Source organism: Cupressus sempervirens, chromosome 10 (assembly GCF_028749045.1).
Source record: "Cupressus sempervirens isolate cs-2001-9-10 chromosome 10, ASM2874904v1, whole genome shotgun sequence".
NCBI classification, from domain to species: Eukaryota; Viridiplantae; Streptophyta; class Pinopsida; order Cupressales; family Cupressaceae; genus Cupressus; species Cupressus sempervirens.
In genome coordinates, this window is record NC_143127.1 from 917,575,091 (window position 1) to 917,600,127 (window position 25,037).

Consider the following 25,037-nt stretch of genomic DNA (forward strand, 5'->3'; position numbering starts at 1 on the left):
ATAGAAAAAGGGCATCAGACAGCCTGGTCAAGATCAACCAAGTGATCAAGTTGATGGGACAAGCCCATCGGAAGTTGAGTCTTATCAACAATGTTCCAATTATACATATGGTTAGAATCCCACTTCGCCAAACGATTAGCAACACTATTCCATTCTCTGGGAATATGAGTGAAAGTAACAGACTCCAAAGAAGTACACAAATTATGAATTTGGTTCGCAATCAAAGCTAACTTCCAACTAACAACTTCAAAATGTTGCTGATTCAAAAGACGTATCACCACTTGTGAGTCAGATTTACAAATAAGCCTTCTCCGACCAAGGTCACAAGCATTCTTCACAGCATACAAAATAGCTATGGCCTCCATTAGGTTGTTAGTGTGATGACTTTTATAAATAGAAAACACAAATTGGACATCCCTCTTACTATCTCTACCAACACCACCAATGCTAGTAGGGCTTGGATTTCCCTTGGAAGACCCATCTGTGTTGATTTTAAGAATACCCTGTAGAGGGGCACTCTACTTCCCCACCCTATTTATCTTTCGCAAGGGATGTCTACACATCGTTCTTAGCAGTTTTCCATTCAAGGGGGGAATATTCAGATGATTATTGAAAATATCCTCCCCTAGTTCCATGGCCTCAGAAGTGTCACATTTTGTAGAAACAGTTTCCCCCAAAGAATGGAGAATTTTCCACCATAAGTGAGGAACCTCTAAAACTCATCCTTAAAGATACAACGGTTCCTTTCCAACTAGATATGCCAAATAATAAAGGAGGGTCCAAGAGTCTAGGCAACTTGAAGAAATGAAGTCTTGATAGGAGCCTTACCCCAACAAGCAAAGAATTCTGCCAGTGAGGAAACATACCAACAGGATTGGTTCCGCACATTCCACCAAGAGTGCCAAATATGTCTAGTGAAAGAGCATTGGAAAAAGAGATGAGAGATATTTTCTTTACTAGTTCGACATAGAACACACATTGAGGGTCCTTGGAAGACATGCTTGCATAAATTATCCCATGTAAGACATCGGCTATGGACCACCAACTACACAAGAAAATTACATTTGGGCCAAGAAAACTTGTACCAGACTTGCTTCAACCAAGGCATCTAAATGCCCCCCAACATCTGCCAAAGAAGCTCAACATATCTTGCAGACACTAAAAATTTTCCAAACAAATCTTCGCTGTCCCAAGCAAAAACATCATTACCCACCAAAGTAGTACACTCACGAGATTGCAAAATCTGAAACAACTACTTCCTATTCTCCTCAGATCCTCCTAGAGGCCATTCAAAAGGGTGTTCCCAACGAAAGGAAACAACCAAACCTCTAACACACCCTATTTTATAAAAATCAACTGTGTCCCAACCAATAGCACTAAAATTTTGATAGAGAGCATGTAGCTGAGGATGAGTGGTAAGAATAGGAGGGTGCCCATCCCAAAAGTCAAGCCAAAATAAAGCTTGTGATCTCGAATGTCAAATCCAAAAGAGACCATCTTTAACCAACTGAGCTCAAAACTTTAGCGTATTCCAAACCATGGATCCTCTCCCTTCCAGAGGAAAGCGGTGAACTTTAACCACATCAATATTTGGAAAATACTTATGGGTGAGAATACGAGCCCAAAGTTGATGTTGGTTAGTACACCAATGCCAATAAAGTTTTGCAGCGAGAACCTGTCCATTTAAAATAGTTGATCATAAGCCAAGGCCACCCTCCTTCTGAGGTCTACACACTGTTTCCCATTTAACCAGACTCCATTTAGAAGTTGAAAGGTTACCACTCCAAAGGAATTGATGGGACAGAGCGTCAAATTCGTGAAGAAAATACATAGGAGCAGCCTGAACAAAACACTTGTAAATAGGAAGGGCTTGAATAACTGATTTTAATAGATTGATAACCATCGATGAGTCTAATGATTAACCTTTTGCTGTAGTTTATCAAGCAAAACTTGCCAGGAAGATCTAGGATGTCTACCAACAGTAAGAGGAATACCCATATAAACAAAGGGAAGAGACCCAATTTGAAACCTCAAAATAGCAACAATAGCCTCTGAATAGCCTGGGGCATATTGAAGAAAAAAATGGAGGATTTGTTTTCATTAAATTTCTGTCCCGAAGCTACAAGATACACATCCAAAGCATGCCTAAAAGAAGTAGCTTCCTGAAGATGGGCCTGTCCCATAAATGAAGTATCATCCACAAACTGAAGATCCGAAATAGGAGGCAAGCCAGCACCCCATTTCCACCCATGAATCAAACCCTGGTGAGCACGAAGATTAAGAAAGTGGCCCAAATCCTCAGCGAGAATGATAAAGGGATAAGGTGAAATAGGATCCACTTGGTGAAGCCCTCTAGAGGCACCAAAGGGCTCTGAAGGAACACCATTTGCCATAACAAAAAAAGAAGCTGAAGTAACACAACTCATAATCCAGTTCACCCACTGTTGGCAGAAACCAAAGGCCAAGAGGATCTTTTGGAGAAAACTCTATTTCACTTTGTCATAAGCCTTGGCCATATCCAACTTAATGAACATAGCTCGCTCTTTTAATGTATGCATTGAATGAATAACTTCAGAAGCAATAACAATTCTATCAAGAATTTGCTTACCAGCCACAAAACTGCCTTATTCCTTTGAAATCACCATTGGAAGGCATATCTTGAGTCTGTTAGCAATCATTTTGGTGATAAATTTGTACACAACATTACAAAGAGCAATGGGACAAAAGGATTCAAGATTGGTAGCACCTTCTTTCTTAGGGATAAGAGTCAGTAAAGTATAGTTCAATGCACGAAGCATTTGCTTATTCTGAAGGGATTCCTTAACCACCTCCAAGAGATCCATATTAATAATTTCCCAAAATTCTTGAAAGAATTCCATAGGGAAGCCCTCTGGGCTTGGAGCTTTACCTTTATTCATCCCAAACATAACCCCTTCAAGTTCAGATGTTAAAATTGGATGAAGAAGAGAATCATTCATAGCATTAGTGATAAGAGAAGGAATGCATGAAAGAATTTAGGTCTCCTGAGAGTCCTCAATGAAATGGTTAGAATAAAATTAAAGGGCTTCCTTGGTCATAGTAGACTGAGAAGAAATCTTAAGTCCTTCAGTAGTAACAAGAGAAGAAATATACCATTTGTTATGACGAGCTTGAATAGAACGATGAAAAAAAAGCAGTATTTCTATCCCCTTCCTGCAGCCAATAAATGCAAGCCTTTTGTTACCCAATCAATGCGAGCCTTTTGTTTCCAGTAAATCTCTTCCCGAAGTTCCCATTCTTCCACATCTTGCATAGCCTCGGATTCAGCCCTGCCAAGAGCCTTTGTAAGCCCAGAGTCCTTGATTTGGCGAGTAATCACTACAAGATGATCTAGAGCATTCCTCTTTCTAGATTGAAGGTTCCCAAAGCAAGAAGTATTCCATCTCTTAAGATGATATTTGACATATTTAAGTTTCTACTCAAAGACAAACATAGCTGTGCCGTAAGCTGGGCCACCCTCTCTCCACCACTTAGCCACCAAATCATAAAGGGATGAGTCTCGGAGCCACATAAGCTAGAATCTAAAAGAAGGGTTCTTAGGGAGTGCAAAAGGGGAAGAAGAGAACTTAATTGGCCAATGATCAGAAACTGTCCAATCAAGAATTTCAGAACTCGTAATTAGGCCATCACCAACCCAATAACATGAAACAAGAAACCTATCCAAATGTTTTGAGATAGCTTCCTAAGCACTTCGTCTATTGTTCCAAGTGAAAATTCCATTTGAAGGCTTAACATCAATAACAAAAAGAACATCCACCTGGGCTTGAAAAAGATCGGAAGTAGGGCCAAGCCTAGGCCAACCTCCTCTTTTCTCCTCAAGACTTAAAATAGAATTAAAATCGCCTCCTAAAATCCAAGGAAAATAATGAGCACAAGAACACACATACCAAATGTGATCCCAAAGATGAATCTTCCCACGAATGTCAATAGGGGCATAAACATTTGTCACAAGAATAGTCTCACCGGAGTCCAAGGCAGTAGCCAACATAGAGATTGAGTAATGACTAGAAATCCACCAAAGGGGAGAAATCTTTCGAGGGTTCCAAAACAGAGCCAAACCTCCAAAATTCCCTTGTGAACCAATACTTCGACAGTGACCAGCATACCAAATGCGTTGAGCATGTTGATGCATAACCTCAACAAAAACCTTAGTCTCTTGAACACAAAAGAAGTCTAGAGAATGAATTGCAATCAAATCATGAATAGCTTTTTGACGACAGGTGCTATTCAAACCCCTCACATTCCAAGAGAGAATGAGCATTGAGGGGTTTGAGAAAAGTGAGCATCAATAGGTTTAACAAACCCAGATTCCACCAACAGATCTCTAGTCATTTTGATCTTTTCAAAGTCTGTCTTCCACCCTTTTAAGGAGCTATCAACAGGACTTTTCTTAAGGGGTTGTTGTTGCTCTTCCAATCTATGAGATGAACCCTTACTTTGAGATGAAACTAAAATTTCTCTAGCTAAATCTGCCAAAACAATGTCATCCTCTATGTAATTATTTAAAGTCACCTGAGCCACTTGTTCTCCCTGAATAGCTTGAATTGGTTCTAGTTCAAGAGCTGGTACAACCTCCATACTGACCTCGACACTATTAGAAGTGACCACATGTGGGACCCCTTGTTCCAAAGCTAAATTCTCTAGGACCTCAAACCTGTTAAAGCTTCCATCTATCTGTCTATCCTTGAATGGCCTCTTCTGACCTCGTCCTTTAGCCTTAGTTTTAACAGGTACAAATCCTTCCTTGTCCTTTCCCTGAGGTTCAGCCATCATGGGAGCTTTCCCTTTGTCCTCTTTACCCAGAGGAGCTGCCGAAGAGTGGGAATGAGCTTCCTTACGAAGTTTAGGGCAATGTCGTAGGAGATGGCCATATTCATGACAAAACCGACATAAAAAAGGTAGAGATTCATAATCGAACTGCTCAATCCATGATGAAGATCCCAAACAAATTTCCATCGAATTCGACAGGGGATTATTTAGATCTATCTCAACACAAATCCGGGCAAAAGAAATCAACTTTTTATTAAGGGTTTGTGTAGCAACTGTCATAGGCTTTCCCAAGAGACTAGCAATTTTATGTAAAATGTCTTCTCGCCAAACCTCCAGGGGAGGCAAGGTAGACGAACCAAAACAGGAACTCGAGAAGGCATCTCTTCAACTGAATTAAAACCTGCATGCCATGGTTTAATAAATAATCCAACCATGATTATAAAAATATGGGCCACCTTCAAAAACTCTATTGTGATCTGCAATATTTGAGAAAATAACCATAAAATAGCTATTTGCTGTAAGCATAATGTCCATATCTCCTTCAATCTCCTAGGAATGCCGGATCCAAGCCTCAAGAGTTGACAAAGGAATACAAATGCAAAGAAACTTACAGAGTAGAGCATGTCTACTCCAATATGAGACATCTTCTTCCACCAAATCAGGAGGAATGACCAAAATTGGGCAATCCTGGGTTCTAGGAAGACACCCATTGACCTTCTTCATATTAGGGCCAACACTCGTATAAAATGTATCTGCTTACTATGCATGCATGCTTGAAGAGGACCCATTATGAGCCTTGTCCATGCGAGAAAGATCCACAACTGATGCCATAAAAATCTCTGCCATGCAAAGATTGAAGCCAAGAAAAGAATTGAAAAAGTCCCCGCAGACGCCAAACAAAAACAAAACCCATTGCAATAAACAAAAAACTACTTTGCTGCCGAAATGCTTCCACATAACCCCTGCATGCAAACCTGCAACCAAGCTAGGGCACCTCTCTCTCTCTCTCTCTCTCTCTCTCTCTCTCTCTCTCCCCTATAAGCTTTATATTTTAAAAATCATTCACAATGACTAGCATTATTTATATACATTTTTTCATATAAAAAAGTGATTATCACAAATATTCTTATTTTATTTCAATAAATAAAATCATTTATATTTGTATTCAACTTGATAATAAAATATCATTAAATGAATATGGAAGATAAACATAATATAACATTACCTTAAAATAATACCAAACAATAATCCATAACTTTGAATAATATACACATTCTAATATATATTATTCCCATATCACTATTAGATACATATTTAATAATCTTAAGTAATATAATACTTACCTCTACCTTCCACCCACATGGGTAACCTTCAATGTACAGTATCCAATGTGGACAACAAACAAGCATTCGATTTGTTTCGGGTCCTCTTTACCTTAATTCAACGGGTGCCTTCTAGTGCATATTCCCTTTGCTAAGGGCAGTCACTATGTAGTATCTAATAAAGTTACCTCAGTTGCCTCGATTAACTTCATGATCCCACTTCTGTTCTTACGTGCTACTGGTGTTTGCAACATATAGGAATCATATGCTTATCCTTGGGGTTTCTAGTGATTGTGCCTATTCTAATTGGTAGATCTCTGTCTAGTACCCGATATTAAATTGGTCGCCTTCAATGGTCGTAAGTGCTTCAGTCACTATGCAGGCATTCTCCTTTCATTTATGATTTGAATATAACGTAATAGACGCCTTGCCACACTGGTCCATGCTTTACCTTATGTACTATCCACGGAGGAGATGAATGGACTATTGCTTGTCGCTCTTTCGTATGTGCTGCTGCGATTATTCGATGGTTTTAAATGATTTAATTCTTTGGGTTGATTCTGTCAGCTTATATCTAAGGAAACTGTATTCATCTTTGTTCTATCATAGATCTAACTCCCATGTAATGATGGCATCCAATAGAGACGTTACCTGTAGAATGCAGTCTTATTGGTGTCTATACAGATGTATTCATCCTTTGAATGATGATTTGAAGATGTATTTCTACTGCAAATGGTGATGTGCAAATGTATTAACACTGTCCTAAGGTCTGATATGTTATTCAGATCATGAGAAATCCTTTGCATTTCTTGTTAGATCCATGCTACTCCCTCCGTGTATATTCCTGTAGCAATGCCTGAATGAAATTTCATTTAGCAATGCCTTAATCATGTGCTCGTGAATGTTACAGGTGGATGTATAGTCGCACAGGTGCCTGACTGTGTTGCTGGCAAAGCAGAAAATACTATACTCTAATATCATTTCTATCCATGTCAACTGCTGAGGATGTCTGATCTGCTCATGGCAGAAGTTTTATTTTTTAATTTTTTTATGTCTGTTCTGACTCCTCAGTCTGCACCCTTAAATCAACATATTATATGTGAAGACATTTGACTGAAGAAATCTTTCAAATCAATTTATATATTTCTTAGATCTCAAAACCTCTTTTACATCTGCAGTTTGGCTTCTCATGGCAGAAGTTTAATTTTTTAATTTTTTTACGTCTGTTCTGACTCCTCAGTCTGCACCCTTCAATCAACATATTATATGTGAAGACATTTGACTGAAGAAATCTTTCAAATCAATTTATATATTTCTTAGATCTCAAAACCTCTTTTACATCTGCAGTTTGGCTCTGATGCCATGTTGTTTTTCTAGGATCATTTCTGCAAATGTAGTAAGATTCCCAATGTGATTGATGTCTTCCAAATTTAGATTTGAAGACTCATAAATACGAGAGGAGGAGACATGTCTTATGAAGAGACATGTCTCTATAGTTAATCATCATTAGTTAATAAATAATCATATGTATAACTCATCTTTAAGCATATATGTAATATTAAGATATTAACCATATATGTAATATATTATTATATTATTATATAATAATATAAATTATATTACATAAATAATATATATATTATATATATAAGATATTTAAAGATGATTTACCATTAACAAGGTATCTCATGATAAAATCAATCCGATAGAAGCTACAACCTTAACAGTGACAAGCCCAAATGAATTAGGTTTTGCCGTTTTGTTGGTTTGTATAGGCGAATTTAGGTTTGGGAGATGTTTTCCATTTTTATTGCAAAAAATGAAAAAGGACTAAAAAAATATTCAAATTTGGCTTGGTTTTGGTCAAATGCAATTTTCTGGGTGAAATTTTTTCCTGGGTCATTCTAGTGTCAGTAACTGAAGTCATAGCCATTTGGTGGAACCTTGCCTGGTCCCCGGGACCTTACCTGGTCCCACAGTGGACCGGACTGGAATGTCAAATCCGGTTCAAACCAGACCAGTAATGCAGAGTTGAAGTATTGGCATTTGGAACTTAATCAGCTGCAGTAAGATTTGAGTTATCAGAATGTCTATTTTCTCATTCTTAGTCAATGTTCAAGAGAGCATTTGTTTGAGGATAGGTACTTTGCTGCATTGGGAACCATGGGCTCTGCAGACATGATTGGGAGAATCCTGACACGTCTAAATCAAAATTTTAGGCCATAACTGACAGGACATTACAGGTGATTGTAACATCTGCTTTATATTTTTTGTGGTTTATGCTTTTTTGAAATAAGAAACAAACTGAATCAGTGAACTTAAAATTGAAAGTAGTGATGGAGAACACTTGGTCAAATTCTCAAGCACCTCATAAGCCAAATCTAAACCAAAATCTGATAAATCTAATGGCTGGTAGAAACCCTAGTCACTTAAAGTTCAAATGGTCAAATCAGATTCAAACATGAATTGGGGAACATTCAATATCTGATTTTTTGCAATGATTACAAGCTGGAAGTTGCTACAAAGCAAAATTAGATTTGAATTTACAATTTTCAAAACACATTTGCCCTTATCGGAGTGGTATGGTTGGCTGATTTGGCTATGTTAAGTGCTGTACAGACTGGTACAGAGGCTGTAACATCTCCTTACAGATTACTGTAACATCTTCTTTATATGTTTTTATGGTTTTGTGCTTTCTTGAAACAAGAAACAAAAGACACACGGAATTTATCCTTGGAAAACCATCCAACTGGAGGGAAAAACCCAGCCACACCAGCAAAATATATCCTTTATTGATAAAGAAATGTTCAAGTACAAGGCTTTCACTTGATTGTTTGCAATACACCAAGCAATCATATAAATAGATTGAAATGAGACTCTTCATATTACACATGAAGGTCTCTTCAAATTTCAAATACAAATCCCTTCATATTTTTAAATATTCAACACTTCATATTTCCAAATGGATGCCTCTTTGCATGATGTAGGACACCTGTCTTATTATATAATATTATCTTAAAATGTTTGTTTCAGCTGAAGATGACTATAACAGTCATAACAAACATATTTCTCTTTCATAAAATCAGAGATAAGATAAGATAAGATAATAATATTAATGTCCAATGAAAAACCAGAAAGGTTTATGGGACTGAGCATACAAACAAAGGAGCCGACCACACAAGAAACACCAAAATGGTGTCAAAAAAGAAACCAAAACAAGATAGAAGACCAAGAAACACAAGGTAAGGACTATGAGTCCTTTCTTGGTACAAAGTAGTCAGAAATAGAAGGATATAACTGTGGACGATTCAAAGTCTTAGATCTATGCTGAGGCCCGCTGGGGGAGTGTGTTGCCTGAAAAGACTGGTACAATCTTCAACAACTTAGAATTGAAACTAATGATGGAGAACACTTGGTCAAATTCTCAAGCATCTCTTAAGCCAAATCTAAACCAAATTTTGATAGATATAATGGCTGGTACAAATCCTAGTCGCTTCAAGTTCAAATGGTCAAATCAGATTCAAACGCGAATTTGGGAACAATCAATATCCAATTTTTTTTTTTTTTTTTTCGCAATGATTGCAAGCTGGAAATAGCTCAAAACCAAAATCAGATTTGAATTTACAATTTTCAACTCACATTGACCTTGTTGGAGTGGTATGACTGGCTGATTTGGCTAGGTTAAGTGCTGTACAGACTGGCACAGCAGCTGTACGTCTGTGGTAGGCGCTTACAAGACCAAACAAACTACATTTAAATCTCCTTGCCGCTGTTGCAATTCACATTAGATCTGTGAAACGCAAATCAAACCATAAATTGCCAAATAAGAATGTTAGAAATATCTCAACAGCTGGTGCTTCTCAAAGCAGCAAGAAATCTGAAATATCTTGAAAAATGTTTTGCCACTCCAGAAAAATGATTTCTGAAATTCTTTGATGTTGAGCTATCACAAACATAGTGCTAAATCTGTCAATGTCAATTGGCAGTTGGCATGATTGCAGAAACTGAGATCCAGCCCTTTAGGATGCCCAAAAATTTGTCAAGAATCTGAAATTCAATATGTAAATTCTCAAATACACAGATAATGATTTTTGGTTGTGAAAGCATTGTAGTGGCACACACAAAATCCAAATGCACCACAAATCAGCAGAATCATTATTCTTGGATGGAATCACCCAAGATTGAATACAAGGGTTTTTGCTCTTGATACCAAATGTTGAATTCAAGAGGGTGTTCATCCTCTTAAGCCTTTACGAAATCAAGGGTTTTGATCCTAGATTGAATAAATTCTCAAATCTGAGAATTTGATGTAAAGGATATCTTAGATGATCATAAAATAAGGAAAATTGGCGCTTTTGTAGTTTTTTTTTTCTGGCCTTTTGTGTGTGTTAGTGAACAGATTGTCCTTTGAAGAAATACATGCAAATCCGACCTTGAATGCCCAAGTGAGAGGACAAACTAACACTAACAGTTGGATAGGTTACCATGGGATTGACAACCTTCCTCTGAATTTTATCGGGTACAGCTCCCCGTACAAGATATTCAACGAATTAAACATGGGTACTTTTACCAGAAAGCACGAAAGGATATCAAACATCTACCTGTAAATACAATGTAAATGCGAAAACCTACACTACAGCATAAAAGAGAATAAAAGGCAGCAAATGAGGCAAAGTTCATTTGCTGAGTGCTGCATTATGTAACCAGGATAAAACTGTGTCTTTCATCTTCTTGGGAGAATTAAAATTAGAGCCTCATAAGATATTTAGAAATGATAACATAATAAAGGAACAATGACATCGGACTGTAATTTTCAGAGAAAACTAAAAATAACTCAAAGTTCGAATTCAGTGGAAGGAAAAACACATTATAGCCAAAGTTAAATGTATTCAACCTCCAGCCTCCCTTCCCTGACTGTAAAAGTTACAAAGCCTCTTTCACACATTACAATCCTACCATTAGTCAAAGAAAACAGAAACTTTCTTTGCAATATTACATCAAACACCAAAATTTAATCTTGACCTCAGACACACAGTTCTGAAAAGAAAGAAAATCTGCCCATGCTCTGTCTCTCACTGTCTCTCAAGAAAATGAAAAGATTTTACGAAAATCCCCTCCCTGCCTGGAGCCCAAAGTCTGCCTGTCTGGAAGGAAGCCACCAAAAATTGGAACCTTCTCACTCGCTCTGTCTTATTTAACTTTTCTTTTTCGTAACTCTCCAACTTCATAATTGATTCTTGAAAATCTTTATTATTTCAAATCATTCCCATGGAAACTATTCAATTTCCCTCCCATTGGTTCTCCTTGATAATATTTTCTTTTTTACCATTCCAATAATTCCTCAACTTTATTTCCATAAGATTAAATCATCTTCAGTTACTTAAAATGATTCTTGAAATTGCCCCTCTTTACCGTCAGGTTTGTATCGGCTTTTTCTATCTTCATATGATATTTAAATATCATTTCCCACTAACGATGATATAATGTTTATTGAAACATTATAATGTAATTTGCTTCCTTCCAAGTTTCTATCCACGACACCTGTCATTATGCATCATTAGGTAACTTTGAATGGGGATTGTTCATTTAATTATATGAATTGCTTCGCTGGGAGCACTCGGACAACTGTCACATATTCCTGAGCATCATCATTATGCACATCCTCCGCATAACATTCTTTTCAGAGCTCTCTTAATCGACATGTAATTTCATCTGGCAGAATCTCATGCATCAAATTCTTTATATAGTGGCAATGGCTTTCCCAATTCCTTATCATATGCTGTTTGAGAGAGATCAAGTCAACATTGGTGTATAGTGCTCCTTATCCTCTAAAGTTTTCCACCTTGAAACATGGGAACTCTGTCCTCAGCAATTTCGCCAATGATTATATCTGTGTCATGATTGAGCAATATGTTCTTGTTGATACAAGCAGTAGGATGTATAATCACAGCGAAGGCCTAACTGATGTGCCTTCACAAAGCCAAAGTTAATACTCATTGAGTCTAATTACACAATGCATGTGCAACACGATATAATTGTAAAGCACGATAAACTTTCAGATACAACAAAGTCCAGTTATATATGATCTGCAAGAAGGATCTCCATCCTTAACAACCTTGTTTCTATCCATTGCCCGATGGAGACATGCAAATCTTTGTCAGCGCCCTGCGCTTTGCCAACTCTATGTTCTCCTCCATTATTATGTAGTGCTCTATGTATTTATATCTGTCAAATGACTCTTATGTATTTGTTGCATCATTCAACTTAGCACGACTTCTTTTTAATATTCAATTTTTCCTCATTAGTAGGCATCTTATGTTTGGAAAAAGGAAAATTCCCTTCTTACCATATGAGACTTGTGTGCACTCAAAGTTCAATATATTATCTCGGGCAAGACCTGCTCTTAATTCTATATTACTGTGAATGTCTTCATGGGTAGGACTGGTCTCGAGTGTTCCATCATCAATGCGTCTTTTTGCTATATTCTGCATACTTCCAAGCTTGGGAAAAGCTGTACTATGCATGCTTTCACTCTCGAGTAGAGGAAGATTCCAAAGACTACCAAAGAGAGTGACCTTAGGATCCATAAGGAGTGCACTTTGTGTCTTTAGGTGTGACCACGGGTGCCGCAGTCTTCATGATATTACCTGCGCAAATTCAAAACTCTATATTGACGCATTCACAAACAGTTTCCATCTAATGTCTAATTATTTCCTTAATTATGATCTTCAAAGCATGTAATGTTGAGGCCGAGAGGAACTGTGGGTATGTTCCTTGATTTTCCTGAGGATCGAGCTTGACTGTTGCTTTCATCTCAGTATCACTTGCGCCCGATGTATCCTCTAATAAGGAACTCGAGCTTATGGCCTCGGTTTTGAAGAGTTAACTGATCTCGGGCATTCTTAGATGTCCTTGCGAGCATCTTTAATTATCTTCTACCTCGCGGCTATAATGATGAGTTCCACACATAGGACATGATTTGAATTGATTTTGTCACCTTTTCATTGTTTGGTACCGCTCATTGGGTTTAAAACTTTGAGAATGGAAGATTTCACATTCGAATAGGAATTCAAATCATTGAATATTTCCCACACTTCTTATGTAATATTTCAACCTAGGGGCATAGGACTGCACCTTTGAGTTTTGAAAAGAATTTCAATCTAAATTTGCCTCTAAATCCAAACAGGTCAAATCCTTGAACTATTGAACTATCTTAAACCTGTCACATCACACGAACTTTTCTGAATACAAAATAAGCCATATTGAATCAACAAGCTCATAGGATCGTTTGAACCCATTCCAGCAAACTAAACCACTTATGACTGATATCCCGAGACATATGTCTGCTTCTTTAACCACTAAAACTTGAATTGATATGCCCATAAAGAACTTGGTAAATTTAATGAAACTTCCTTTGAAATCTGAATCTGAACTCAATGATATCTATACTCCTGCACTGGATCATCGAATTTGATGATATTGAGCTTGAATCTTGTTTCTGAATCTGCATATCGAAATATTGAACCACTTTGAACTTCTGAATAAAGGAAACTTGAAGATTCACCATGATGGTATTTTGTTTCTTCAACTAGGGTTCCTTCCTGAATTATGGCCTCTGAACTTCTGCACTGAACCTAAATCATGAACCGAGGCTGGACTTTGAACTTTTCCAAATTAAAGAATCTACATTTTGAGCCCAGAGTCTGAACTTTGCTTCTATTGAACTTGCAGGAAGGGTCAATTGAACCATTGAATCTGGCAATTTGAGCCTGGACCTGAATCTCCACGAATTAACCCTTCTGCATTTTGAACCCATTTGAATTGCTTTGAACCACTTTGAAGTTCGAAGTGGTTCAAACTCTACACTTGAAGTTTTAAAATCGTGTCCATATCAGGTGCTAACACTGTGTTTATTTTATTATTTTAATTTTACTTTACCTTTGAAGTATCAAAAGTACTTTTGTAGTCAAGTGTTTGAGAAAATACAGCATGTAATTTCTTAACATGATATTATTTGAGTTACCCCATAAATGAAAGTGACCAGACACAATTCTAAAAATATATTTAATTATTATAATTTGAAAAGAGGACATAATAGTGATATTCAATTTTTCAAATTAAGAAGAAGAGGGGTTTCGATTAACAAACATAAAATCTGTTATCTACATAATGGTTCGGAGGCTGTCATGATATTGTCCATTAATCATTTTAATAAAAAACAATTCTATTGCCTGATGATCTGTGAATCATGTGGCAATGGATTATGGCTTGGATATCAGTAATATTGTTCACTGCATGGTTATGCACCTAGAACATGGGGTATTATTATACGGCTCTTTTTAATTCATCCATAATCAGCTTTGCTACCCCCAGTCTCCATAGGTTGTCCTTCAATGCTACCTTGAAGCTGAAAATATTCTGTCCTTTCTCTTCTTTCAAGGATGTGACAAACCCATACTAAGATATGGTCTGCTGTTAAGGAATGTATTGTGAAGTTGTGACCCATGTTCCTTTGTCTCTACTCTTCACTGGATGATTGGGGATCCAATTTGGGCAGGCTTGTATCTATTTTGCTTTTTATGGGATATCCAAAAGTTAGTAACTGCTTGTAGATTTATGTTTGGAACTAACATTTAAAAATTAGAAGTTAGATGTAACTTATTGAAAATATGATAAATGTTCTATATTTCAGGTAGATTGTGTGTTCCTATACCTTATGAATATCATTTTTGTTTGGCAGTTGAGTGAAAACTTGGAGCAATGGCCTCATTTAAATGAATTGGTGCAATGCTATAAGGGTGACTGGGTGAAAGATGAAAACAAATATGGGCATTATGAAAGTATTCCATCTATATCATTTCAAAGTCAGATTTTTGAAGGGCCAGATACAGACATAGAAACAGGTAAGATAACCAAGAGTTAAAATGTCTTATAATGGAACTTCTCTTTGAAATATGTTTGGAAGTTTGTCTAAGGGAACACTATTATTTTCATCTCTGCATTTCTTGTGAAAGCTTTCTACATGCTTGTCTATTTATGAACTTCTTTACTATCAGAGCTACGGCTAGCCAATATAAGGCAAGGGAGAAATGAAGATGCTACTGATGATGATGATCCTAGTACATCAGGAAGACATTCATCTGACACGAGTTCATCAGAAGGCACCTTTACAAGGACTTCTCAAAAGGTATGTTTTGGTCTAGAGTGTTTTGCTGTCAGTTGAAGGAAGTTTAGATTACTGTTAAGTATGTTATAGTAGAATTTTTTGAATGAACAGAAAAGGACAGGTACCAAAATTTACCATTTTAAGTGTTTATAGAGCTTTCATAAGGGATAATATATTTCACTTTGGGTATGATGTAGCTTGTATTTTGTTTAGTTATTCATTATGAATGCTTATCTAGCATTGCAGTTTAAGCAACATACTTATCAGCAAAGCTGTAATTTAATTTATGTATTCTGTATCTCTAATTGATTGATCAAGTGACATTTTGAAATAAGAGTATGGGCACTGGAATTGGGATGGCTTATGTCACAAGTACAATTGTTCCTTTTGAGGATATTATGTGATTTCATATGTTACAAGCTGAGCTGTCATGAATATTAACCCTCACAAATTAGGATTTGATGATCATTTTTGTGTAGCTCCTTATACGATCAATATGTATTGTTTCTTGGAATAAACAATATGTAATACCCTCTGTTTACGACTCTGTATTTATTGTTTAAAGTAGTATTGTTTGTGGTTTATTGACCACAGATGAATAATTGGAAGTTGTACAAGATTTGTTATGGTATGTGAATTCTAAATATGATGGAGGATGTGCTATATTTTAAAAGGGCGGTGATTATCCGTGAACGGATGGAATAAAATAGTTTTATTTTATTATGTTTGTTAAAATAAATTTAAAAACAGTCAAATGGCTATCTCAGATCATGGGAACTGGATGCGTTTTATGTGATGCATGTTACAAGATGAACTGAGATGGTTTATCCTTAATGATGCCATATAAAGATTTTGTAAGACTAAGTTCACCATGTGCCATTTATAGTTAATTGGTTCTCAGGTTCTGTGTGCATAATGAAAAATTGGAGGACTAATACGGATACCTATAAAAAAGGCTTGTTTTGTTTAATAAGGAAGGTAGATATTATTTTTATAAAGTTATAAACCACTTGTTAAGTTTGAGGATTCTCCTATTTGATATAAACCTCACGGAAACTTGAATTTGATGACAAAATCTAGTGTAAAATTGGATGCTTGCTGTCATTTGGTCCTTGCCTTTATAAATAGTTTTTTCTCATGCCAAAATATACGAGTTTGCTAGGTTCTTAATTGAAGTCTAATAAATTTAAATATAATTTATGAGATAAGTGCAAGTCCCTTGAAATTGGATGAGGATTATAAAGTTTGGATTAAGGGTTTGGGAAAGCCTCTACACAAAAGTTTAAGAGAAATGTAAGGAATTTAAGAAAGAATGAGAGAGAATTTCTAATTTTGGTGTTATGTAGGTTTCTCTACCTGCATATCAAGGTCTGAGGTTATTAGTAAGTGCATCTTTGTTTATCAAACGGAAATTGGAGCAGATTCTCAAAATCAATTTAACTTCTGTGCTAAGTGTTTTGAATAGATTTCTTGAAAATTCCATGGGGTTTTAGAGGATATGAGATGCTAAAGTTTAACCTAGAACAATAACTGAGAAGTTGAGATTTTAATGGCCGAAGGAAAAACTTAGTAAAAGTTATTTCTAAGAAAATATGTGATTCTGAAGTAGTGAAGACTATGGATCTTTGGGTAAATTGCAGCTTGGACCATTGTTCTAATAGCAGGAGGTGTGATCGCATCTATGTGGGAAAATGTGCAATACAGTGTGTTAAAAACTCACGGTCCATTAGTTATACAGATTGTGGATTTTATAGTAGTGGTGGTCCTAATTTGATTGTTAAGTGAATATTGATTGCCTGGAATTGATCATAAAGCTTTCTACAACATGAATTTGTGAATTTGTGACATGTGAGATGTATGGATAAAGGAACTATGTGCAATTTGATTCTGTGGATGTGGGCTGTGTCACAAGGTTCAATTTCGAATTTGAGCTCATCAATCAGAAAATTCGGATGAAGTTTGGCAAGGGTAAAAATTCGGAAACAAAAACCGGTATTGAATTTACATCTTATAATTTTTCTAATTTTTAAATATAAGTAATATATCCACAAAGTAGTCAAAATATTTAGACATTGCTTAATAATTAAACTAAATAACCCAGTATTATTTAAAATAAGATAATATTATATTAAATAACACTATTATATTAAATATCATAAAGTTCGGATGAAGTTCAAAAAGGGTGAAAATAAGTTGAAATTCAAATTTCATGGCGGAAATTTGGCGTATCCTATGACTTAGGATGTGGGTATGCAGGCTGGGTAAGCATGTCACTTTGGATTACGGATTAGAGGTAGAACATTGATAAGAAGAAAGAGTTTATCTAAAGGTCAATGAAATGAACATTTGTTTGAAAAATGAAGGGTTACAACTTTCTTGTTAAATCTATATAATATAATGAGAAATGAAATATAAGGATTGCTAAGGGCAGTAGCCATTGTACAACATTGATGGCAAAGACAATACATATGTAGGGACAATGCTATAGAGGGCAATGGTTGTGAAGGATAATTCCAAGCCATTATGTAAAGCCATGTAGGGTTACTTACCGAACTTGCAGCAGGAGTGGCAAAGGATCATGAACTGAGTTGAAGGCTGTTCAAACAAAAATGAGAGTAAAGGTCTTAGCCTTATATATATATATATATTTATGTATTATATACACACACACACACACACACATGTGTATGGATGTATGTATGTGAGCTATGCCTCATCGGCTGGCAAACCTCTAGGTGCAGGAGGGTGAGAGTCTTGAATGGTGAGCATAGGAGGGGAAAATCCGGAGAAGATAAATACAAGAGAGGGGGATAGTGTTGGTCCTTGTTTATATGAGTATGAGGTGAATCTGGTAATATATATTGGGCATTTATGAGGTGAATCTGGTAATGTATGTTGGGCATTTATGAGGTGAATCTGGTAATATGTATTGTGCATTTATGATTATGTCTTTGATACCATGATAAAATCTTGAAGTACAATGTCATGATTATTTCTGATTGTGCTCGACAGTATGATACTAATAGCATATATTACATGATGATGTGCATTGATAGAATTCCTATGATGTTGATATTGATGTAGTGTTTGTGATGGTGCTGTGATACAATCCAATGCTTTGTTATTTTGAGATAATGAGTTATCTCATCTTACAATATTTGTAGTTCTGGCTATGCAGCATTTTGGCGCCTCTCCTTTACCTGCTTATGAACCAGTTTTTGATTGGGAGAATGAGAGATCCATGATATTTGGACAACGAACGCCAGAAGTTCCACCAATGTTATGTAGCAGGTTTTGTTGTTTACCTGATGCAATTGTATTTTATTTGCTCAGTTAATAGGACTCATCTTTGTTTTCATATCATGACACGATGCAAATTTTTTATTGAATAGTATAATGCATTTTGTGCTGTTTATATTTCTTGACTCTCTTATTCATTTAATATAATTTTTTCAAACATTGTTTAGTGGACTCAAGATATCTGTCAAAGTTTTAGCATTGGCCTTTCAAGCTGGATTTGTTGGTAAGTTGATAAAGTAGTCAGATAGCCGCTTCTTATAGATTGTCAAAATACGAATTGAAGTCAGAAAAATTAAAATAGATATGGACTTGTGTGTGGGCATATATCAATTGATTCTGATGCAACTCCATGTCTGCACACGTGTTTTACATGTGAGGTCCTCAGAATTTCAAGCTCTATCATTATTAGGATCTGCATGCAGTAGTGTGGCTGTGTGCAGCTCTAACTATTTCAATGGATTTAGAATTTTGAATGTGCCCTTTACATTACACAATGAAGAGAGAATTGTAAGGGACCAATGAGAGCTTGATATACAATTTAAGCTTTTTTGTTAGATTTAATTTTTGGGTACTGATTGAAGCTGTCTCTTTCCAGAGCCATTTTATGGTACAGTATGTTTGTATCACAGAGAGAGAAGAGAAAAGCTGTCTGAGGATTTCTACTTCCAGTTCTTACCCAATGAAATGCAAGATGTAAGTGGCAATTAAGATTTTTAATTTGCAAGTTAAACATGCAATGTAAAATCATGGACAGTTATCAAACTATTTGATTTTAAAAAATTAACTGAGGATGCAATGTCTATGAGATGCCAGGGTACAGTGCCCTCACAACGCCGTGCTATCTTTTCTTTAGATTCACCATCTTCATCTGTTTGCCTACTCATTCAATTGGAAAAGCCTGCTACTGAAGAAGGAGGAGTCACACCTTCTGTGTACTCTCGGAAAGAACCTGTTAGTATATGATTTATGAGACATCTACAGTTCTTCATGTTGCGTGCATTCTGCATGACTTTTGTTCTGTTTCTAGTTTCTATTATTTAATTTTGCAGTGTGGTTATTTTATGATCTTATAACTTTTAACTTGTGTAGCTTTTATTGGTCAATGTATACTTTGGATTTACATGACGAGTATGTTATTAGTAGGTTACCATCAACTTAGGAAAGCAATCTTTTCATTGAGTTTAACGAGATGTTGGTCAGGTATATTATTGGTCATGACACTGGATTCTGAAGTTCTTTCTTTATTTTTAGTAGTTCAGTTTATCTGTTCTGAATATTGTACACTGAGGAAGTTTGACTGTGCAGTTTCTATGGCATTTTTTTTAGAATCGCAAACTCTGTTGCTTGTGGTGCATTGATTTGATGAAATGCTTTGGTTGTAAGGAAGTTGTCAGTGCACCAGGGGTTTGAAATTAATCAATATATCTTATTACAACTAAATAATTTAATAATATTGCAGGTCCATTTGACGGAAAAGGAAAAACAGAAACTGCAAGTATGGGCTCGGATAATGCCATATCAAGAAGCTTTTGCTTGGGCTGTTGTTCCATTGTTTGAGACCCATGCCGGTGGAGGTGTTGGTGGAACTGCCTCTCCAAGTAGTCCACTTGCTCCTAGCATATCTGGGTCGAGCTCACATGAAAATGGCTTTGACCTTGTTGGGAGAACAGCATCTGATGGAAGAATGACCCATTATTTGAGTGGCTCTTGTGTGATCGTTGAAATACCAAACTTGAATAGGGTTAAAGAAAGTTATATTGAGGAGTTGCTCCAGGTTTGATACAATAGTACCCTTTTAAATGGTGTTCTAGTAAAGATATTATGTTTGGGAAGTAGACTTTTACATCAAAGAAACAAGGAAATTATTTTATTAGCTTTTTTGTTCTTATCAAACTTAGATTTTTCTTAAAGTTGGATTTTTGTTAGGTATATATACCATTGTGCTATGGTTTGTGAAAATAGTTAACTTAATTTTAAGTCATTGTCCAACATGGTAGAAATATTATTTATTAGTTTTCTTACAGCTGTGGTCAGGTGTTTGATTTCTGAATTGATTGGTGTTGAAAATGAAAACTTCAAACTTGCTATGCTGTGTGAAATATAACACTTGTTTTTCACAATGTAGGATCCCAAGAGGAAGATTCATAAACCGATTAAAGGTACTCTTAGGTTGGAAGTGGAAAAGCTCAAATCCACTCATCTTGATGCTGATAATGTTTCTGAAACTGGTAGCCTAAGTGCTGATTCCAATGATGCCGGGGAACGACTTGGAGACACAGGAATGTTAAAAAGCATTGCAAGATCATACAATGGTAGCATGAAGTGGAGTATTCATGAAGGAAGAGATATCATCCGAAACAGTTCAAATATAAACCAAGGAAGTCTATCTGAAAGTGGAAGTGATGATGTGAGTGTCTGTTATATTTAACCTTTATGAACACACAACATACACGATGAAAATATCTATGGGGAAGAATTTATAATGTGACAGTGTTGATATTTCCTTAGAGCCCAGCTGCAAGTGTAGAGGTTGGGTGTAAATATATATGGTTGTCATGGTGACATGTTGGTCACCTGATTGATGTCTGAAAACAATTTTCTGATTCTAAAAGGCATTTACTATTTGGTGCTATTGATAATGCAAGACGTGACATATTATTTTTATAGGTAAGTAGAAGAGTTCATGATGCCATGCTAAAATCTCTATAATATGTATTTGATTCTTGAAATATTGCAGATATGGGCTTTGGATTTTCGAACATTGACAAAGAATGAACCCTTTTCCCAGCTTTTGCATTGCCTATTTGTATATCCTTTAACAGTTAGCTTGAGTCGAAAGCGTAATATTTTCATAAGAATTGAGTTGCGGAAGGATGATGTGGACATCCGTAAACAACCACTAGAGGTCATATATTTCTCTTTTTTAGTACAAGCTTCAAGTATTATTATATAGCCATCTGTGCTTGGCAATTATATGCTTAGCTTTTGTCTTGTATCTGTGGGATTTTTGGGAACAGGTTATCTATCCAAAAGATGGAACCACATCATTTCAGAAATGGATGCACACTCAGGTAGCAGTTGGTAGTCGGACAGCAAGCTATCACGATGAAATTAAGCTTTCACTTCCTGCCATTATAACTCCTCAACATCATCTTCTCTTTACATTTTATCACGTGGATCTTCTTACAAAGCTTGAAGCTCCAAAGCCAGTGAGTTCTTATGCTGCTTATCATCTTTTTACTGTTTCACCAGTTCCAACCCACTTTAAACTAAAATAATACAACTACATGTTGGTAAGATATTGGGGCTTTTGAGACTACCCTCTAGAAATCATGCTTTGTCCATTTGAAATGTAAAGTTTGTTATACTGATTTTAGTATTTTTAATTCCAAAAATGTATCTCCAGCAACCTAACAATGAAAGGTTACTTCATAAAGTCCTTTGTTTTATTAATTAACTTTGAATATCTATTTATTCGTATCTACTTTAATGTAACATCCATATTCTGTTAAAATTTTACTTTTCATTATGCATATGCAGCTTCTATTGTTTTAAGGTTTGTACATATTAGTGATAATATAAAATTCTTACACAGAATCTATGCACCATGTCAAAGAAATAAACCAACCAAATACGATCGCATTTTTGGGATGTGGGCTTTAAACTACATGTGTATTTTATGGGTTGAAATCATCTGTAAACTGCAGTATGCTTTGATTTGTATTTCCCCACCATCATTACGCCTTTATTAGTACCTTTCCTTTGGCATATATTATTGCAAACAGAATTGCTTATCTGGTTACTAGTCTTTGTGCCTACCAATCGATTGTGTGGTATAATTCATAATAGCATAAATTTAGATTTATTAAGGTTAATGTAGACATGCACAGTTTTTAGCAAAAGTACATCCATAATTAATTTTCTACAATTCTATTAGCTGAAGTTTGGTTCTATTCCAAAAGTAATTGGTAAAATATTGGATGAACTGAATGAATGATCCCACAATCATTTATAGATTACAAAGAGATGATGAATAATAAAGATATTATTCTATTACAATCTTAGAATTAGAGATTATCTAATCTTCACAGAATGTATAATATTGACCATTAAATGAGGAATAATAAAGATATTATTCTAATACTGTCCCTTTATGATCATTCTATCAATTAGACCAAGTTGCCCCCTAAGATTTTTGAATGCTGATTTGTTCACCACAGGTGAATTTGATTTAGTTGTCAGCTTTAGCCCATGCTACATAGTTGTGGATGCAGGGTTGCAATCTTGCATTTCAAATTTGTCCAACAGACTGCAGGCAGACTTAGACTGAGATAAGAAGATACTACCTTTAGTCTGCCAAACTTCAAGACCTAAATAGTAGTGCAAAAGGCCCAAGTTTGTTATGTCAAAAGATTGACACAAACTTTGTGTGATTTGATTGATCAAAAGTGCCAAACTACCAGTGATAATGAGGTCATCAACATAGACAACAAGAAGAAGAATATCATCACCAATGTTTTTGACATACAAATTACAATCAGATAGACTCCTCCGAAGACCATTATTTGGAAGGTACTTGTCAATTTCTATGTACCAAGCTTAAGAAGCTTGTGTGAGACCATAGAGTATGTTCACTATATTGCACACCTCATGTTCTTTGTTTGAGACCATAGAGTATGTTCGCTAGATTGCACAACTCATGTTCTTTTCCAACAACCTTGAAACTTGTAGACTGCGCTTTGTACACTTCTTGCAACTTGCCATTGAGGAATGCACTCCTAACACCCATTTGATGGACTTTACATTCAAACTGAGCTGCTAAGGCAAGGATGATACTCATTTGGTTGTAGGAGAAAAACTCTCCTCATAATCAATGCCTTCTTTTTGTGGGAAACCCCCTCGCAACAAGACGATCTTTGTACTTGTCGAGGGTTTTGTCAGGTTTGTACTTATTATAGGCTCATTTGCAGCTAATGGGCTTCTTCCTTGGAGGAAAATCAGAAAGGACCCAATTGCTATTCTTTAGAAGATTCTGGTCTTCAGCTTCCATAGTCGTTTCCCAGTCACGAATCTCTTTAGCATTAGTATAACTTCAACTCCACCGATATGTGGGCATAGGTTATATGCAAAATATTTGAAGATCCCTCATCTACACCCAAAAATTTCCCCATCGAGTTGCAAATGGCTTCAAAGCAGGCATCAAAACAAAATTGTGAAGGATGATTCATAAGCCATAATCAAAATGGAGTTGTTGAAAAAAGATTTGATATTTGGATTCTAAGAAGGGTGGCAGAGTTTAAGCATTAGCAAATGTTGTTTGCAGTTCCATTGATAGTCATCCACCACCATTCAACTATTCCAAACCTTGTCAAAGACTACCAGAAAATACTACTGTGCACAGGGATAGATTTGCAACTCAAATTTAAAAACTGAGTGCCGTGTCTCTATGACCCATGATTCCATTTGTATGGCACTGCTAGGCTGGGCCAAAACCCTTTGAATCTTCCGACTAATCCATCCTTTTGAAAGAAGGAAACATTCTCTGCAATCTCCTTCATAATGTCCTCGTAGCATCACATTCAACGAGTTCTCAGAAAGACAGGAACATCTGAGAAGGTGACAGAAGATAAGGATCAAACACAGGTGGCATCTATTTCTTGCTAAATCCACCCATCGACACATCCCATCCTACCATAGTGGCAGCTGACCACCATTGACACCATTCCGTTGCATGTGTGGGGGATTTTACACAGCATATTTCGTTATGGAAAATATCCAACCTCTGTCTCAGGATCTTTATCTTTCCCTGTACGGCTTCAATACATCTCCAACTGCCATTAGTGGAAAACCATGAGTTTTGGGGCCCTAACCAAGTAAAAAAGTCCTACAATCGCCTGCTACTGTTGTCCATGGAAACCCTAGCTTTGGCACATTTTTTGCTGTGTTTCTATAATCCATTTGTGTGGCACTTCTATGCTTGGCCAAAACCCTTTTAATCTTCTGACTAATCCATACTTATGAAAGAAGGAAGCATTCGCTGCAATCTCCTTCACAATGTCCTCTCACAGCATCACATTTAACAAGTCTCGGAAGACAGGAATGTCTGAGAAGTTGACAGGAGATAAGGATTGAACACAGTTGGCATCTATATCTTGCCAAGTCTACCCATCCACCCATCCCATTCTACCCTAGTGATAGTTGACAACCATTGATACCATTCGGTTCCATGTGTGGGGGATTTTAGTAGCATATTTCCTTATGGAAAATATCCAACCTCTGTCTCAGGATCTTTATCTTTCCTTGTGCGGCCTCAATACAGTTCCAACATCCATGAGTACGCCTTAACCTAGGAAGAAAGTCCTATGATTACTCACTGCTGTTGTCCGTGGAAACCCTAGCTTTGGTACATTTCTGCAGTTGCGTCTTCATTTCACTAAATT

At 36.3% G+C, this 25,037-nt stretch overlaps 1 protein-coding gene across 2 annotated transcripts in view; it reads left to right on the forward strand.

Moving 5' to 3' along the window:
- SPK1 (guanyl-nucleotide exchange factor) overlaps positions 1 to 25,037 on the forward strand; it is a 190,662-nt gene that overhangs the window by 16,646 nt on the left and 148,979 nt on the right. For both annotated transcript variants that reach the window (XM_089806751.1, XM_089806752.1), the window contains 10 exons: positions 14,872 to 15,034; positions 15,188 to 15,318; positions 18,476 to 18,588; positions 18,765 to 18,820; positions 19,193 to 19,290; positions 19,411 to 19,548; positions 20,057 to 20,371; positions 20,723 to 21,004; positions 21,335 to 21,502; positions 21,615 to 21,806. In XM_089806751.1, the coding sequence (XP_089662877.1) occupies positions 14,872 to 15,034; positions 15,188 to 15,318; positions 18,476 to 18,588; positions 18,765 to 18,820; positions 19,193 to 19,290; positions 19,411 to 19,548; positions 20,057 to 20,371; positions 20,723 to 21,004; positions 21,335 to 21,502; positions 21,615 to 21,806 (1,656 nt within the window). The remainder of the gene's footprint in view (positions 1 to 14,871; positions 15,035 to 15,187; positions 15,319 to 18,475; positions 18,589 to 18,764; positions 18,821 to 19,192; positions 19,291 to 19,410; positions 19,549 to 20,056; positions 20,372 to 20,722; positions 21,005 to 21,334; positions 21,503 to 21,614; positions 21,807 to 25,037) is intronic.